The 18,575-nt window shown below is 36.8% G+C and overlaps 1 protein-coding gene across 1 annotated transcript in view; it reads left to right on the top strand.

The window, feature by feature from the left end:
- CNTNAP2 (contactin associated protein 2) overlaps positions 1 to 18,575 on the top strand; it is a 2,300,337-nt gene that overhangs the window by 1,264,724 nt on the left and 1,017,038 nt on the right. The window contains exon 10 of the mRNA XM_063815738.1: positions 13,834 to 14,005. Within this exon, the coding sequence (XP_063671808.1) occupies positions 13,834 to 14,005 (172 nt within the window). The remainder of the gene's footprint in view (positions 1 to 13,833; positions 14,006 to 18,575) is intronic.

Genomic DNA, 18,575 nt, shown 5'->3' on the forward strand with positions numbered 1-18,575 from the left:
TTGTAAATCTCTTTATGCTTATTAAAAGATACTCAAAAATATCACTATCTTTTAATGTTAAGCCAACTTTAGTATAAACATATTTTATATATAATGAGTATTATATGAAAATAAGATGGGAAACCCACAAATACTTTTTAAAAACAATTGATACAACTAACACAATATAGTTATAATAAATATCCATGTATAAAAACAACATTCTAAACCATAAATATTATGAAATATTCTAGCTAAAGTATAATTTAAAATAATATAGCTACTCTAAATGGTCCAATAAATTATACCAAATTAATTTTCATTAAATCAATTAATCTAATAAACATCACTTTTAAAAATAAGAATTTTCTTGTTTATATATGGCATAATAATTTGTAAATCACTACAAACATATTTTGCATTTGGAAAACCAGATCATTAGAGGGAAAAAAAAGATCCTGGGCATTTTCAAAATTCCTGAGTTTGTTTTATTAAATAAATAAAAGGCTCTTGAACAGGAGCATAACAGGATCAGATTAATATTTTTGATAGAGACACCTCAAACTTCAAGCCAGAAACAAATTGGAAGTGGACAGTAGAAAATCTGTGGTAGTCTGGGCTCAGGTGGGAACGAAGAGAAGGAGGGCTATTCAACAGTTAGAATTAATATGATATGATTGTGCATTTTGCAGAGTGAGGATGGAAGTGCCAGGATCAACTCTTGATTGATTAATATGCACAAACTTATTGATAAACTGAGGCTAAGACTTTTTGAGTGACCAGTGATATAGAGACAATGACAGAATACCAGCAATATCTTGAGTTTTGAACATGAGTGCAACATTAAAATGGAGGGGTCAAACTAAACTTTGGATATATTAGTGTTGAGTTCAGAGGACAGAGCTGAGACGGAGATATGATTAGAGACATCCTCCCATAGTTGGTAGTTGAAGCAATGGCTTTGGATAAGGACTTTATTAAGGAGAATCTACCGAGAAAACAGAAGTAGCCTAGGACAAGCTTTAGGAACTCCCTCGCTTACAGATGAGGTAAGAGATAAGAAGTCAGTACAGGAGGTTGAAATGTGATTGTCAGAAAAGTAGAAGGAAAACCCCAGATGATGTAGTACGTTGTCAGCCAAAGAAAGATGAATTATCAAGAAGAGAGTGGCACCTTCTCAAACTTTTTAATACTGCCATTTTATCTACTCATATGAATGAGCAGTAACATTGTTTTTGATCCTATTATATTACTATTTCTGTAGTTTATCTTCCTAATGAGATTATAGCATTCCTGAGGACAAAAGCAATATGTTTTAGGTGCTTAATAAATATAAAAAGGATTGAAATTACCAACACTATTTTTATCCTAGAAAAAAAGTGATACTTAATATTACATCTTCACTTCCTTTAGGTCTTGGTGTCAGTTCTCTTATCAGAAAGGTCTCTGACCAGCAGTTTAATACCATTCCTCTCTCCTGGCTCTGTATCCACCTTACTCAATACATTTTTCTTCATAAAAATTAATGCATTCATTCAAGTGATCATTCACCTAACAAATACAGAGGGGTCTATAAGTCTGGAAACCAATATATATTATGTTTTAAAGAAGATATTTTTATCACTATTTTCAGACTTAATAAATACCTTGTATCTTGATCTTCTCTCTGATATCATATGGATTGTTTTAAATAAGTAAGGTGGTGATTTTTAAGGTTTGTGAATTTTGTGTCAACAAATATTTTTAAAAAGATACATAGTGCTGCAATAAACATACATGTGCATGTGTCTTTATAGTAGAAACAGAAACCCAAACACCACACGTTCTCACTCATAAGTGGGAGTTGAACAATGAGAACACATGGACACAGGGAGGGGAACACCACACACCAGGGCCTGTCAGGGAGTGGGGAGCAAGGGGAGGGGAGAGCATTAGGACAAATACCTAATACATGTGGGGCTTAAAACCTAGATGATGGATTGATTGGTGCAGCAAACCACCATGGCACATGTATACCTATATAGCAAAACTGCGTGTTCTGCACATGTATCCCAGAACTTAAAGTAAAAAAATAAAAATCGTTTATGAATCATTGATTCATAAAATGAATATACTAGAAAAAGAAAATACCATATTCAGAAGTGCATACACACAAACACAACCCCCCCACACACATATGTAACTAAATAAACCAATGCAGATAATTATAAATTGTGACAAATTCTGTAAGAAGAAATTAGTAGTTGAAGATCTAAAATGAAAAAAATTTATAGAAGAATTTTAAATTGACTGGTCTGGGAGGGCCTCTTGGAAGGTGACGTTTGAACTGACCTGAATCATATGGATAACTCAGCCATGAAAAGTGCAAGGGAGAAAAATAGGAAGAAAGGGTTTGGTTTTCCTGAGATGCATAGAGAAGAGTATGGCTGAAACATGGTGACCAAGGATAGACATCTTAAGTATTCACTCTGAAAACTAGCAAAGTAGCCACACAATAACATGGCAGAACTATTGCTAAATATGATAGACTTCCTTGAAGAGTAAAGTATATATTACAGAAAAAGTAAAACTCATGTATAATTTTCTTACACATATTTAATGGTTTAATTAATATTGTTTTAATTTGTACATTTCAGAAGAGGGATGCTCTAAGTGGGTGAATGTATCCTACGATTTTTAGGGTTAGGGATCTCTCTATGCCTAAATCTGCCTAAAAGAGATGTGAATTTACCTTGCAGCGAGAGTCAGGAGTCAGAATATTCAGTCTTTGAAAGCCACAGAAGTCATCCTGGTTTGATCATATAGAATACATATATGATGATCAAGTGTAAAATGCTACTGACAGGTCTAGTAAGAGAAAGACTGAAAATGTTCTTTAGTGGCCTGAAAATTATCAGACACTAGGAAGAGCAATCTCATCAATAATCCATAGAGGTTGAATGCATAACAAGGTGGAATAAATGTAATCCAAATTAGAGCTCTTGGATGACAGAATTTTTAGCGTTAAGTGCCATTTCAGTTGGAACATAACATTTTATACAAATAGTTTTTATTTTGAAACAATTTAAAACTTACCAAAAAAATTGCAAGAAGGATAAAAAGGCCACTAGTGTACCCTTCACCCAGAGACCTCCTTCAACTTTTGTTACTTGTTTGATAATGTCCTTGTATTAGTCTGTTTTCACACTGCTGATAAAGACATATTCATGACTGAGAAATTTACAAAAGAAAGAGGTTTAATGGACTTACAGTTCCACGTGGCTGGGGAAGTCTCACAATCGTGGTGGAAGGAAAGGAGGAGCAAGTCACATCTTACATGGATGGTGGTAGGAAAAGAGAGAGAACTTGTGCAGGGAAACTCCCATTTTTAAAACCATCAGATCTCATGAGACTTATTCACTATCATGAGAACAGCACAGGAAAGACCCATGCCCAAGATTCAATTACCTCCCACCAGATTCCTTCCATGACACGTGGGAATTGTGGGAGTTACAATTCAAAATGAGAGTTGGGTGGGGACACAGCCAAACCATATCATTCCTTGTCTGGCCCCTTCCAAATCTCATGACATCACATTTCAAAACCAATCATGCCTTCCCAACAGTCCCCAAAAGTCTTAACTCATTTCAGCATTGACTCAAAAGTCCATAGTCCAACGTCTCATCTGAGACAAGGCAAGTCCTTTCTGCTCATGAGCCTGTAAAATCAAAAGCAAGTTAGTTACTTCCTAGACACAATGGGCGTACAGGCATTGGGTTACTAGAGCTGTTCCAAATAAGAGAAATTGTCAAAACAAAGGGGCTAAAGTCCCCATGCAAGTCCAAAATCCAGCAAGGCAGTCAAATCTTAAAGCTCCAAAATGTTTCCTTTGACTTCATGTCTCATATCCAGGTCATGCAGATGCAAGAGGTGGGCCCCCATGGCCTTGAGCAGCTCTGCCCCTGTGGCTTTGCAAGGTATAGCCCCCTTCCTGGCTGCTTTCAAGAGCTGGTGTTGAGTCTGTGGCCTTTCCAGGCACACAGTGCAAGCTGTAGGTGGATCTACCATTCTGGAGTCTGGAGGATGGTGGCCCTCCTCTCACAGCTCCACTAGGCAGTGCCCAAGTAGAGACTCTATGTGGGGCCTCTGACCCCACATTTCCCTTCTGCACTGCCCTAGCAGAGGCTCTTCATGAGGGTCCCATCTCTGCAGCAAACATCTGCATGGGCATCCATGCATTTCCATACATCCCCTGAAATCCAGGTGGAGGTTCCCAAACCTCAATTATTGACTTATGTGCACCCACAGGCTCAATACCACATGGAAGCTGCCAAGACTTGGGGCTTCTGTTCTCTAAAGCAGCAGTCCAAGCTGTATCTTGCCCCCTTTTAGTCACAGCTGAAGGGACTGGGACACAGAGCACCAAGTCTCTAGACTGCACATAGCAGAGGGACCCTGAGCCTGACCCATGAAATGATTTTTTCCTCTCTAAACCTCCAGGCCTGTGATGGGAGGGGCTGCTGCAAAGTTCTGACATGCCGTGGAGACATTTTCCCCATTGTCTTGATGATTAACATTTGGATCCTCGTTACTTATGCAAATTTCTGTAGCAGGCTTGAGTATCTCCTAAGAAAATGGGATTTTCTTTTCTATCAATTGTCAGGTTGTAAATTTTCCAAACTTTTATGCTCCGTTTCCCTTTAAAAGCTGAATGCCTTTAACAGCACGCATTCACCCCTCAAATGCTTTTCTGCTTAGAAATTGCTTCTGCCAGATACCCTAAATCACCTATCTGAAGTTCGAAGTTTCACAAATCTCTAGGGCAGGGGCAAAATGCCACCGGTCTCTGCTAAAACATAACAAGAGTCACCTTTGCTCCAGTTCCCAACAAGTTCCTCATCTCCATCTGAGACCACCTCAGCCTGGATTTCATTGTCCATATCATTATCAACATTTTGGTCAAAGCCATTCAACAAGTCTCTAAGGAGTTCCGAACTTTCCCACATTTTCCTATCTTCTTCTGAGCCCTCCAAACTGTTCCAACCTCTGCCGTCACCAGTTCCAATGTTGCTTCCACATTTTCAGGATTCTTTTCAGCAGCACCTCACTCTACTGGTACCAGTTTACTGTATTAGTCTATTTTCATGCTGCTGATAAAAACATACTCGAGACTGGGCAATTTACCAAAGAAAGAGGTTTAATGGACTTACAGTTCCATGTGGCTAGGTAAGTCTCACAATCATGGTGGAAGGCAAGGAGGAGCAAGTCACATCTTATGTGGATGGTGGCAGGCAAAGAGAGAGAACTTGTGCAGGGAAACTCCCATTTTTAAAACCATCAGATCTCGTGAGACTTATTCACCATCACGGGAATAGCACAGGAAAGACCCACCCCCATGACTCAATTACCTCCCACTCGGTTTGTCCCATGACACATGGAAATTGTGGGAGTTACAATTCAAGATGAGAGTTGGATGGGCACACAGCCAAACCATATCAGTCCTTTACAGCAAAAGGACCCACTCTGGGATCACATGTCACACCCTGTTTTTCTGATTCTCCAGTCTCTAACAATCATAATTATATCTTCACTTTAGTAATTTCTTCACTTTCACAACCTTCTCATTCTTGAATATTCTATCCCAGTCATTTGTCGCTTGTCCTGAAATTGGATTAGTTTGATGTTATACCCAGCCTTGTATTTTTGACAGGTGTCTTACACACCATGCTTTATTCTTCTCATTGAATCTCATCAGGTGGCCCCCCAGTATCAATTGGTCCTGTTACTCATGGTGATAACATTGATCACTTGATTATAAAGGTATCTGCCTGGTTTCTCCAATGTAAAGTGACTGCTCTCCCCTTTGAAATTAATAAACATATATATTTTCAATATTGGGGTACTTGGTATATATATTTATGAGGTACATAAGAGGTTTTGATACAAGCATTCAATCATGGGGATTGGGGTATCCATCTCAAACATTTATCCTGTGAGTTACAAACAATCCAATTACATTGTTTGTTATTTTAAAATATACAGTTATTATTGACTATATTTACCCTATTGTGCTATCATATAGTAGGTCTCGTTCATTAGATGGGGGTGGTTTATGAGTTTTTTAAAAAACTGTATTTTTAAGGAGATAGTTTGAGGCTATGTTCTGCTTCCAACTTTCACCCACTTATTTGAGCACCTATTGATATGCCTTGCCTGAATTAATTATTAACATGATGGTTTCCAAATGATGACTTTCTTCTTCCTACATTCCTGTTACATGTATTACTTAGCATAGTGCTATTGGAGGAGCTTTCTATTTTCCCTATGTATTTATTCACTTTTAGACAGGCAGACTCTTGGATTCCTATTTAATTCAGTAGGATATGATCTGTAGCTTCCTTTTTTTTTCCTCCTCCCTTTTTTATTTTGATATTCAAAATCTCTTTTTGATACTCAAATTATTTATTTTGTATGCAAATTGCCTTTAATTTGAGGAGCAGATGCCATTTCAGGCTGGCTCCTGTGTCATTCTGACATGACCCCATCATTCTTTGGGCACTTCATTACTTTTTGGTGTGGCAAAATGTTCCAGATTCTTATTGTACTTTCCCTAACACAGCTTAGAATCAGTCATTTCTCCAAGGAGTCTTGGTTTTGCCCAGCACAGAAACCAGGATCTGGGAAACAGAACTATTCATTGCTTTGAGAGTGACCCTGTACGTAGGCTGTCTTCAGTGGATGATAGGAACCATCTGTATATTGACCAAATATACAATTTCATTCATACTTATTTCTGTATCTATCTACATATAGTGAAAACCACAAATTTACACTAATTGATTAAATCCTAATGCAAACCCACTGGGTTCATTCTGTCTTTTTTTTTTTTTTTTTTTCTTTTTTGAGATGGAGTCTCGCCCTGTAACCCAGGCTGGAGTGCAATGGCGCAATCTTGGCTCACTGCAACCTCCACCTCCCAAGTTCAAGCGTTTCTCCTGCCTCAGTCTCCCGAGTAGCTGGGATTACAGGTGCACACCACCACACTTGGCTAAGTTTTTGTATCTTTAGTAGAGATGGAGTTTCACCATGTTGGCGAAGCTGGTCTCAAACTCCTAACTTCGTGATCTGCCCACCTCAGCATCCCAAAGTGCTGAGATTACAGGCATGAACATTCTTTCTTATGTTTCATATGTGTACCCTCTTTCTTTGACGTTGGGAATTTGACTCTCACTATCCTCCATGTATTTACTTATTTGCTCAATCAACCTGTACTGTAACCAATCTCCCAGCCACATGGGGTGGAGATCCTGTGTGGACATCCTCTGTGCACAGGTCCTGGACACCACTAGACTCTCTTCCCCTGGACTACTCTATCTTCCTGCCTGCTGGGACCCTAGTTTTTATGAGGCTGTTTTCCTGCCCCTGCTCAATGGGTTTTTGACTAAGTTATTCAGGAAGGTTGAGTAAACAGTAGAGATTAGTAGACATTTTGTTATTCAGGAAGGTTGAGTAAACAGTAGAGACTAGTAGACATTTTGTGCAATCTGCCAAGATCAAATTGAAAGGAAGACAGTAGGTGGTTTTAAACATCCTTAAAGCATTCCACCAGCCTCCCTTGGACCTCCCAACCTTCCCAACTTTAAAAAAGGCAGAGAGAAGCTTTATATGCACTTGGTTTTAAACATGTCAATTTTTCAACCTTGTTGTCTACCGTTTGCTTTTTCTGTCCCATCAGATGAACATTATAACTTACAACAATTTAGGTTGCCATTTTAATGTCAAAACAAATATCAGCAAGTTTTTCACTGATGTATTTCTGAATTAAAATTTTAAAACCTTGAAAATGCTTGCGTTTTCTTTGTCAGCAAGAATAGCAATATACTGAGTGGACTTCAAATCAAGTATGAAGTTTTTATATGCAAGTCTTGAAACAGAAATTTCAGACATGCCAGTAAAGTAATATAATTACAATGTTCCTGGAAAGAAGAAAGGTTTCCAGTGCATGGAAAGTAAGATGCGATTGAGACTGACAAGATTACAATTCACTGTGGGTGTTTTAACACATTGTCAGATTGTAGAAACCAGTTACAATGACCCATGTATAGACATTGTATTTTTTATTCCAAATTCACAGAAATTCAAAGATATAACAAAAATACGCAAAAATTTTACCTTTATATTGTATTTTTACTAACTTGACAATTGTTTGTTACATTCACTTTATTTCCATTTTATAGCTATTCATTTCTGACCCTCAAAATGCCGGCTGCAAATTTATATTACCAAAAAATCCCACTGTTAATCTAAGTAGGTTAAATCCTGAGCTTTGGAGTAGTCACTGAAGGTATCACAAACACTAATACACTAGTATTTTTACTGAAATTTCATTTGTTCATAAAGAGAACAAACACAGAAAATAAATAATAGGTTCTCCTCTGTTTCTAAGGGAGTTAAAGCAGCAGGAGGTTCAGTATCAGAGATCCAACATCTTTAGCTCATTGTTGACTAAGGGAACTGTCAATATTCCACCAGTTACATAATGTTTCACAGGTGTGAGTAATCTTCAGGTTCTAATTATTAAAACTGATTTGAGATTATAATAGCAGGATGTGTTTGTTATACTTTGTATTAGTTATATATTGCTGCATAGTGCATTGCCTCAAAACTCAGTGGCTCAGTGTAGTAATAATTTATTATCTCTTACTTTTCTGTAAGAGGCCAGTAATTTAGGAGCAGCTTGGCTGGGCAGTTCTGACTTGATATTTCTTATAAGGCTGCAGATACACGTTTCCCAGAGCCACAATCAGTTGATGACTTGACTAGGATTAGAGGCTCCATTTCAAGATAGCAGACTCACATGGCTAGCAAGCTGCTGCTGGAACTTGGTAATAGGCTTTAGTTCTCCTCCTAGGTGCCTCTCCATCTCACTACTTGAGGGTTTCCATGGCTTTTAGGCTGGCTTCCCTGGAGTAAGGGATCAAAAGGCCAAGGTGCAGCCTCTAATGCCTTTATACTTAACCTTGGAAATCATATCACCTTGTTACTACTGCAACATTCTGTGTCACACGGAGCAGCACTGATTGTGTGGGAGGGAACTATACAGGCCGTAAATATTAGGAGGTATTTAAAATAACATAATTATAATATGAAGATTTATGGCCATCTTGGAGATTGATTGCCGGTGTTCACCCTACAGCCCACAGAGATACATATCTTTTTCCACACACGAAGTACACCCAACCTCCTCTAAAAGCCATCCAAAGTCTCATTCCACTAGGCCATCTGCTCAAATTCCAGGACCTCATTGTCTAAGTCAAGTCAATCCAAAATGAATCTCAGAGAGTCCAAGAGAAAATGAAGCTGTTTAGGTATAGTCACTCAAGTACCACTTCCCAAGTACAGTTGTCAATCTTAAGACCTGTGAACAAGTTTTGTGCCATCCTCACACCACATATACAATGGTAGATTATGCACAGAGTAACCAAATTAGACTCTCTGGTTCAAAAGTGGAGAAAATAAGAGGACAAGTCACTGGTCCATAGCAGTTTTGCAATCCAGTCAGGCACATGTTGGTCATTCTTGATTAGAACTCAGTCATGCTGTTTCCCGGAAACGATTCTCCATGGCTCTTGGCTCTGCCCTCTGTGTTAGTTCTGCCACTGTAAGTCATCCTTTTTTTATGTATATAGAGGTTGTCTATGTTTACAGCTGCATAGACTCCTGACCATAAAGTTTGGAGGTCAAAGGCCTGTTTCTATTTTGTCCCAACTCTGTCCCTTTCAGTACAAGCTGGTGGTGTTACCTCCAATATAGTTATCTTAAAAATGAAAGGGTTTTCTATGAATTTTATTCAGGTTTACTCCACTTAATAAAAGGCACATCCACAATTATATAAAGATAAGCTCCCCCTTACCCCTTGAGCTTCTGTAGATCTACAGAAGGAAAATGCTCTTGAGATAATTAGAATCCCTATTGTTTAACTGAAAAGACCTGTAAAGCATAAAAATAAGCTCTTCAGAGGGTCTTCTGTCTCATGGAGTGTCTCCCTGAGGAATACCTAATAATTTTCTCGGGTCTTTATGTAGATTTTATAGTCACACTTCCTTGTCATCTTTAGATCATGTTTTCCTGGAATTTGATCTTTGCTTAGAAATGTGATTTCTTAATGTTTGCATTGTTCACCATCTGGAGAGATTGGGATTGAAAGAGCATTTTACTTTAAAATTCAGTAATGCCTGGCTTCTTCATTTGTAATAGTTCTTCTTTAGCTTTTTCTCTCCCATTTTCTTTTTCTTTTACTATAAACAGAAGATGCCCGATGGCTCCTTCAATGCTCTACCTGGAAATGTCCTTAGCTAGATTATACAATTTCATTTAACTGTATCTTTTTCTTTTCCATATTATCACAAGAAACAATGTTGCTAAACTTTCCACCAGAACATAGCAAAGATCTAATTTTCTCTAATTTCTGATGACACTTTCCTTACCTTCCTTTAAGTCATTACAGCTCCTCAAGAGCCATCATGCTTCTTTTAAGGCCTGTCCCACTAACTTGCATATTCCTGTCCCTAAATCACTGCCACATTTTCAGGTTTCGGTTATAATTCTCTGCCAGTATCAAATTCTTTTTTTTTTTTTGGTACTAAAGTATTTTATTCTATTTTATTTTATTTTTTATTTTTATTTCCATAGGTTTTTGGGGGAACAGGTGGTATTTGGCTACATGAGTAAGTTCTTTCATGGTGATTTATGAGATTTTGGTGCACCCATCACCTTAGCGGTATACACTGAACCCAATTTGTCTTTTATCCTTCACCCCTCTCCCACCTTTCTTCCCTGAGTCCACAAAGTCCATGGTATCATTTTTATGCCTTTGCATTCTCATAGCTTAGCTCCCACTTATGAGTGAGAACATACGATGTTTGGTTTTCTATTCCTGAGTTACTTCACTCAGGATAATAGTCTCTAGTCCCATCTGGGTTGCTGTGAATGCCATTAATTCATTTAATTTTATGGCTGAGTAGTATTCCATTGTGTATATGTATTAAAAAGCCACATATTCATGGCAGCACAATTCACAATTGCAAAAATGTGGAACCAGCTCAAATGCTCATCAATCAACGAGTGGATAAACTATGGTATATATACAATGGAATACTACTCAGCCATAAAAAGTAGTGAATTAATGGCATTTACAGCAACCTGGATGACATGTCCAGACATCAAATTCTTTATTTGATATCTATTGTTGTATAATGTGTCACCTTAAAATTAATTTCAAACAATGATGAATATTCATTACCTCTCCTGGGCCACTCCAGAAGACAGTGTATGACATGGTGATGACTTGCCACGAAGTAAGCGATCTCAGAGACCAAGTTGCAGAGTTTTCTATTGTTCACAGAAGTCAGGCCTAATTGATTATAGAAGGGGACAACAAAAGGGTGTGAAGTCAGGAGCCAAAGATTAATGATGTCCATTTTGGAATATTATGGAGAGAAAAAAATTAATGAATATGTAGTATTTTGTCCTATAATTATCTTCTCCTAGAATATATCTCCTATTGGAAAATAAAAGGACTTAACCACTTCAGACTTCAAAATTACCAAGATCAAACAGAACATTGTTATAAGCGAATGATGAATTCTTGTTTTACAACCTTAATTATACCCAATTTGTAGTAATCGGGATTTATGCAGCTGCTGTGCTTCAGAGCAGCTTTTATTTTCACAGATACATCCATTCATTTTGAAATCTTTCAAAGCTAGTGTGGATATGGTGAGACTCCCAATTATTCAAAAAAAAAAAAAAAACAGAAACAAATGACAGTCTTCTTAAGAGTGGTCAGTAAGTTACAACTGGGTGTTTTCTCTCTGCTAAGTTTAGACATTACACCCTATTCAATTTCATCTTGATTCAACAATTGAAAATCGTGTGCACGCAACTGGTCTAAACAGATCGTTTATCTAATATCAGCATTTTTCTGAAGGGACTAAGTCAATGCGAATGAAAAAAAATGTGGTTGACTAGAAAATACACATACACACACACACGAGCCATATATTAACATTAAAGTAGAGCCTTATGTGGATTTTTTTAAGCCAAGAAGTTAATTCAAATACAATCTTATTTTTATACAGTACTGTGTTAATAGAAAATAATATATACCTTTGTGATTAATCCTTAAAGGAGATTCAAATGACAGTTATTGGACTTTATATATTGTAATCCATTAATGAAGAGAAAAAGAAGATTTCTGCTCTACTAAAATACTATCCTTGGTCAAAAAGAATAGGATATTTTGAAAATATCACTTAATAGCTGATATGGTTTGGCTGTGTCTCCACCCAAATCTCATCTTGAATTGTAGTTCCCATAATCCCTGTATGTCATGGGAGAGACCCACTGGGAGGTAATTCTATCATTTCATAATGGTGAGTGAGTTCTCATGAGATCTGATGGTTTTATAAGAGTCTTTTTCCCCTACTTTGCCTGACACTTCTCCTTGCTGCTGCCCTGTGAAGAAGGATGTGCTTGCTTTCCCTTCTACCCTGATTATAAGTTTCCTGAGCCCTCCCCAGATATTCTCAACTGTGCGTCAATTAAACCTCTTTTCTTTATAAATTACCCAGTCTTGGCATGTCTTTTTTAACAACATGAGAACAGACTAATATAATGGCCATTTTTTGTTTTTATTGAAAATTCACTTTTATCCATTTAATGGAACTTTGGTTCCATCCCATTTTATATAAATTGTTTGTTGTTACAGATATAATATTAGATGAAGTGAATGTGTCAATAACTTCAGATTTGCAAGCAGACAAATTAGTACAGTTTAAATTTGCCCAGTAGGCAGATTTGGTATGGTGAACCATATGAAAAGTAGAAGCTCTGGGGACTTTCTGGAGATACTTAATGGGGTTGAAAAATATCATTTTCTTATGGCCTACAAATTTTCCATCCATAATGGGTGTTTCTATGCAATTATGCATGTTTCTCTTAAAAAGATATAATAGTAATTGATTGTTGGTGATCTCTTAAAGTTATTTAGCAATAAACTCTTAATGTCTGATTTCAAGGTTGGTGTGTGCATTCTATTTCCGAATAGAATCAACAGTATTGTGTGTGTGTGTGTGTGTTTACTCTTGTTATTTACTCTTTTAATTTTAGTTCCATCTGTTATTATTTACTAGTATATATACCATATTATGGTATTTTATTTATACCATATTAGATAGTTTGTAGAAGATGTATATTCAAAGTAGGGTGGCTGACCCTTATGCCTAAATTTATTTGCTTCTAATGTTCCCCTAGATTTTATAAATTAAAAAAAGGCATCTGTAATGCAAATATCTCTTTGTAATGAGTTACACACTGATCTACTTTATTTCATAATAGTAAGTTTGGCTTATTTGACATCTGAATAACAGGCAATAGGGAATTAAGAAAATAGAAATAAATATCAAAGAAACAAGAAGAAGAAAGTTGGATAGTTGGGAAAGTTCTAAAGTTTTGGGTCCTAATCTCTGAGGGCTGGCTCAGCAGAGAAAGAATAACAGTGAGTCTTTGACAGCAGAGGGACAGAAAGATGTGACAGTGAGAAAGATGATGTCAAAAGAGAAAATTTGAGTGACAGTAGACCCCAGAGGCAAACATTGACCTGGTAACCCATTACAATTCAACGCTGACTTCTTCCTCTGTAATAATCTCACTTTCTCAAAAAACTTCCTTTTTCTACACTGAATATAACATCAGCAAGGATCAAAGAAACAGTAGTTGGATGCGATGGCTGTGGCCAGGTAGAATACCCACAAGAATTTTAGTGAAGGTTATACTGTACACCAGATTTACATTCCCATTTCTTCTGCTTCACAGGTTTTCTGAACCAGATGAATAACTCAAGTCACTCTGTCCTTCAGCCTTCATTCCAAGGATGCATGCAGCTCATTCAAGTGGACGATCAACTTGTAAATTTATACGAAGTGGCACAAAGGAAGCCGGGAAGTTTTGCGAATGTCAGCATTGACATGTGTGCGATCATAGACAGGTAAATGATCTTTTCATCCTACCTCACGTTGTCCAAACTTTCCAAACCTGTGTTTCTGTTGTGAGACCAGTGAAACATCCCAAAAGAAAATTAAAGTTAAAAACAGGTAAGGTGGAAATTACCATTCAAAGTACATATTGTAGCATACTTGTGATATTAGCAGTGATGATGTTTATGTTTTTATGTGGATATATATATCATATATCTATCATATATAGCATATATAGCATATATATGCTATATATGAGATATATCCTATATGTGCTATATGAAATATATCATATATAGCATATCTACATATATGTAGCATATATATATAGCATATATGAGATATATCGTATATATAGCATATATATATATATGTGATAAAACACACTGTGGTGTTATATTTGTTCAACAGCCTCCAATCAGAGAATCTGAGCCTTCAATAAGTAGTTTTGTAAGCAACAGCAGTGTGGCAGAGAAACTCTGACAGTTGATTTTTAGTTTACAGCAGAAATGTGCCTTCTCTTTCTGTTTCAATCATGACTTGGCCTCAGCACGTCCCTTCCAAAACCCACTTCTGAAAGAAAAGGAATATTACAAAAGTGTCACTGTGCAAGATGGGTATTTATGAAGCAGAATATTTAGAGTAACTAGTTCAGCTTACAAAATACACCTATTAAAATATGACAAAAATCAAATCTTTATTGGTTTTGCAAACCTGGGGAGAAATTTTTAATAAAAACTTTAATTGTATTCTCACACAGTGGAAAGATGCAACTTTTCTGTGAAATATTATGATTATACTGCATACACTACCTTAATATACTTCTAGATAGTGCCTGTCATTCCACTATGAACAAGTTTCATTTTGAGATGCTTTGTCTGTAAACAAATTATATATGATTTGAAGTTAACCTAGTGAATTTATATGATTTTCTAAGATATATTGAAGTCTTTTGAGGAAGAACTGTCTTATTCTAAAAGCTCATTTTATTAATTTTGTGTTTAGGGAAGATGAAAGTTCTTTAAATTTTTTTAAAATTTTGAACTAAGATATTAATCCTATCTCAGTCTACCCACAACAAAATGTAGACCATAAGTCTTTAACAAATGTATTTTATTCAAGAGGAAATACTTTAAGAAGTCACTCAAAAATGAATTTTACAAACATATAAAATAATCTATTTTGAAGTAAGTTTGCTTTCATAAAATCTGAATAAGATGGCGTTCATGTGAATGGTAAGTTACAGTTTAAGATGGCGTTCATGTGAATGGTAAGTTACAGTTTGTGGTGGCTGTAAGATAGAACTTTTATAAAGCCTTCACATGTTTGTAATAAGACTTTATGACATAGTATACTGCTTATTTTTATTCATGTATGCAAGTACTGATCTTAGTAGCCTAAACAGTTTATATTTAAATAGAATAGTGAACAATTTTAATGGAAATACAGTCCTAATTATTGAGCCATTAATAATGTATCAGCTATTATTTCTGCCTAGAGCAAGTAGCAGCAATAATCAGAAAAGCTGAGATGAATGTTTTAAAGATCATTTGTTCTGATTTTAGAAAATTATCTACATATTGTTTTATACAGAAAAAAATATTTTCTTCATAACAGTTATGGAGTTTTTCAGTATCTACTCTTTTTTTCAGGTCAGTAATTGTGATGATACAATAATTTCATTACCTCTTTCAGCTTGGTAAAAGGGCTAGGTAATATGTTGCTGTTTCTCTCTAAACATCGTGTTTCTAGGCATTACATATAAATTGTTTGCACTAAAGAAGGAGGGGTGATGTGTTGAGATATTAATGTTTTACTCTGATAGAGACAGGAGTTAAATTGGTCCCAAAAGAATGAATGGGATTTTGGTAAATGAATAAAATGGAAGGTGATACTCCTGGTGGGGAGACCAACACAAGGGAAGGTATAGAAAAGAAAATACAAGTTTCAATTTTTCATAGATACAGAGATACACAAAATATTTTTTTTTGCCAAAATAGGTCAGGCCCAATATTCATCTTGCCAAGTTTCCTGCAGCTAAAAGAACAAAGTTCACACCTTTCTTATTCTTTAGGATGACAAATGAAAAGATTAGCTGCAGGGAAGTAGTCACCTGTGACACATCCCCACACATTTTCTAAACCCATTATGGAACCTATTTTTAGCTTACACTATTTTTTCTAAGGCAACAACATCTGTACATTAAATACCAATGTGTGAAACAGCAGATTCCTTTAGTCACCTAAAATGTTCCCAGTTCAAAATCTTAAGCATGAAGTGTTGTACTTTCATAGGTATGAGACAGGACTATTTTACTTAAACCACTGAAGAGTGTATTGATGATATCACCCTTAATCTGTGTCTTTCCAGGTAAAAGTACCAGTGGTTTTAGTCTGTCTTCATAGAGCAGTGATGTATCCAGATAATTCTTTAATGATACACCCCTAGCACATCTCTGCTTCTTTCTCCTCGCTAAGACTTTGCAACTGTCCCGTATCTACAACTTTCTTTACAGATTACCCAAATTCTCCCAAAGGAAGCCTACAGTGGCTTTTCTTTTCTCCTTCCCAGTTCCAGCTTGATCGATTTGAGAGTTATTTTTGAGAGGGAGAAAAAAAAAAGTATAAATGAGAACATAGGGTAAAAAAAATAAAAGAGCTACACAAGCCTGACTTTTATAAAATGTTTGGAGATAATAGTCACAGCTGCAATGATTTGATGAGTAGAACTTAGGGAAACAGTTGGGCGACGATTTGTCTGAAGGTGTTTTTCTGTGTGTTGTATTGGAATACCCTACGATTTGAACTTTTTTTTTTTTTTTTTTTTTTTTTTTTTTTTTTTTTTTGCTTTGTTTGTAGATTTGCATGTGGCTTATTTTGTTCACGTGCTTATTTTTTTTTTTTTTTTTTTTTTTTTTTTTTTTTTTTTTTGAGACGGAGTCTCGCTCTGTCGCCCAGGCTGGAGTGCAGTGGCGCGATCTCGGCTCACTGCAAGCTCCGCCTCCCGGGTTCACGCCATTCTCCTGCCTCAGCCTCCCGAGTAGCTGGGACTACAGGCGCCCGCCACCACGCCCGGCTAATTTTTTTGTATTTTTAGTAGAGACGGGGTTTCACCGTATTAGCCAGGATGGTCTCGATCTCCTGACCTCGTGATCCGCCCGCCTCGGCCTCCCAAAGTGCTGGGATTACAGGCGTGAGCCACCGCGCCCAGCCACGTGCTTATTTTCTGAACCCAGCTTTGAATCAAGGAAAGAGCAAGCATGCCAAGTTACAGAATTATGCATTCAGTATTTATTTTCTGAGTGCATACTAGATGTCATGCTATTCTAGGCACTTGGAATAAATCCTTGAACAGGACAGATAAAGATTATTGAAAATTCTAAGCTGACGTGGTGGGGGGAGGGGAGGAAGGAGAGATGACAAACTATAATTAAAAAGTAAATAATCTAGCAAGTGAGAAGGAATAAATTTTATGGGTAAAAATACTAGAACAAAACAAGGAAGCCTGGCATGTCAGTAGATCAAGGTGTTGAGTTGTAGTTTAAATAGGTTGATCAGGATAAGCCTCCATTGAAAAGATAATATTAGGGCAAGACTTGAAAGAGGTAACTGAATGTTCTAATGCAGGGAAAGAACATTTGACACAGAGAGCACAGGCAACGAAAGAGGCACTTGCATGCTCCAGGATCAGTATGGAAGCCATGGTGGCAAGTTCGGGAGGTCAAGAATAGTTGAAGGAATAGACGCCAGAACAAGCCCTCCAGAGTTGTAGGTTATTGTAAGGGTGTGGCTTTTACTTTGAAGGAATACAGGAGCCATTTGCAGCGTTCTAAATAGAGCAACATGATGTACTCACGTCTTAAAAGGATGAATCTGGGCTGTGAGAGCAAGAAAGGTAGAAGCAGGAGGCTAACTAAAATTATGCCATTATAATCCAGGTGAGAGACACGTGTAACCTAGACCAGGGTGCTAGCACAAGAAGTAGTGAGATGTGGCCAATTCTGAATATATTTTGGAGGCAGAGTCAGTAGGGTTTCTTTACAAATTAGATGTGGGGTATGAGAGAAATGGAGGAAATAGGGATAAATCCAAATGATTTGCTAAGAACAGCAGGAAGAAAGGAGATGCCATCTCTTCAGACTGGGAAGACTAGTTGTAGAGAAAATTAGTCAAGGGGGCTAAAGAAAAAAGTCATAAATTCAAGGTTGGACATGAATTGAAATGTCTACTGGACGTCTAAGTAGAAATGTCAGGAAGAGAGTTGGATATATGTATGTAACAAGCCTGTGTCTGCAGGTTTACACAATAAACCTTTGTGATTGACAGAATCCCTTTTGTTTAACTATTGAGGGTCTTTGGTATCTTTAGTTACATTTTATAAGCAATCATAGAACTGGAAAGGGAGGTGGTGGATAATGGGCAGAAATTGCTCTCTAATAATGGAAGCTGCTAGCTTGAGTCCCTTAGTGATAATCTGCTCTTAGAGAGGAGGATTGTCATCAACCTTCAGTTTCCAAAACATTCTCTGAGAAAGGTAAAATACCCAGAGATAACATTTTTGTTTCTTCTTGCATTGTTACTC

This window comes from Pan troglodytes, chromosome 6 (genome assembly GCF_028858775.2).
Source record: "Pan troglodytes isolate AG18354 chromosome 6, NHGRI_mPanTro3-v2.0_pri, whole genome shotgun sequence".
In the NCBI taxonomy this organism is placed as follows: Eukaryota; Metazoa; Chordata; class Mammalia; order Primates; family Hominidae; genus Pan; species Pan troglodytes.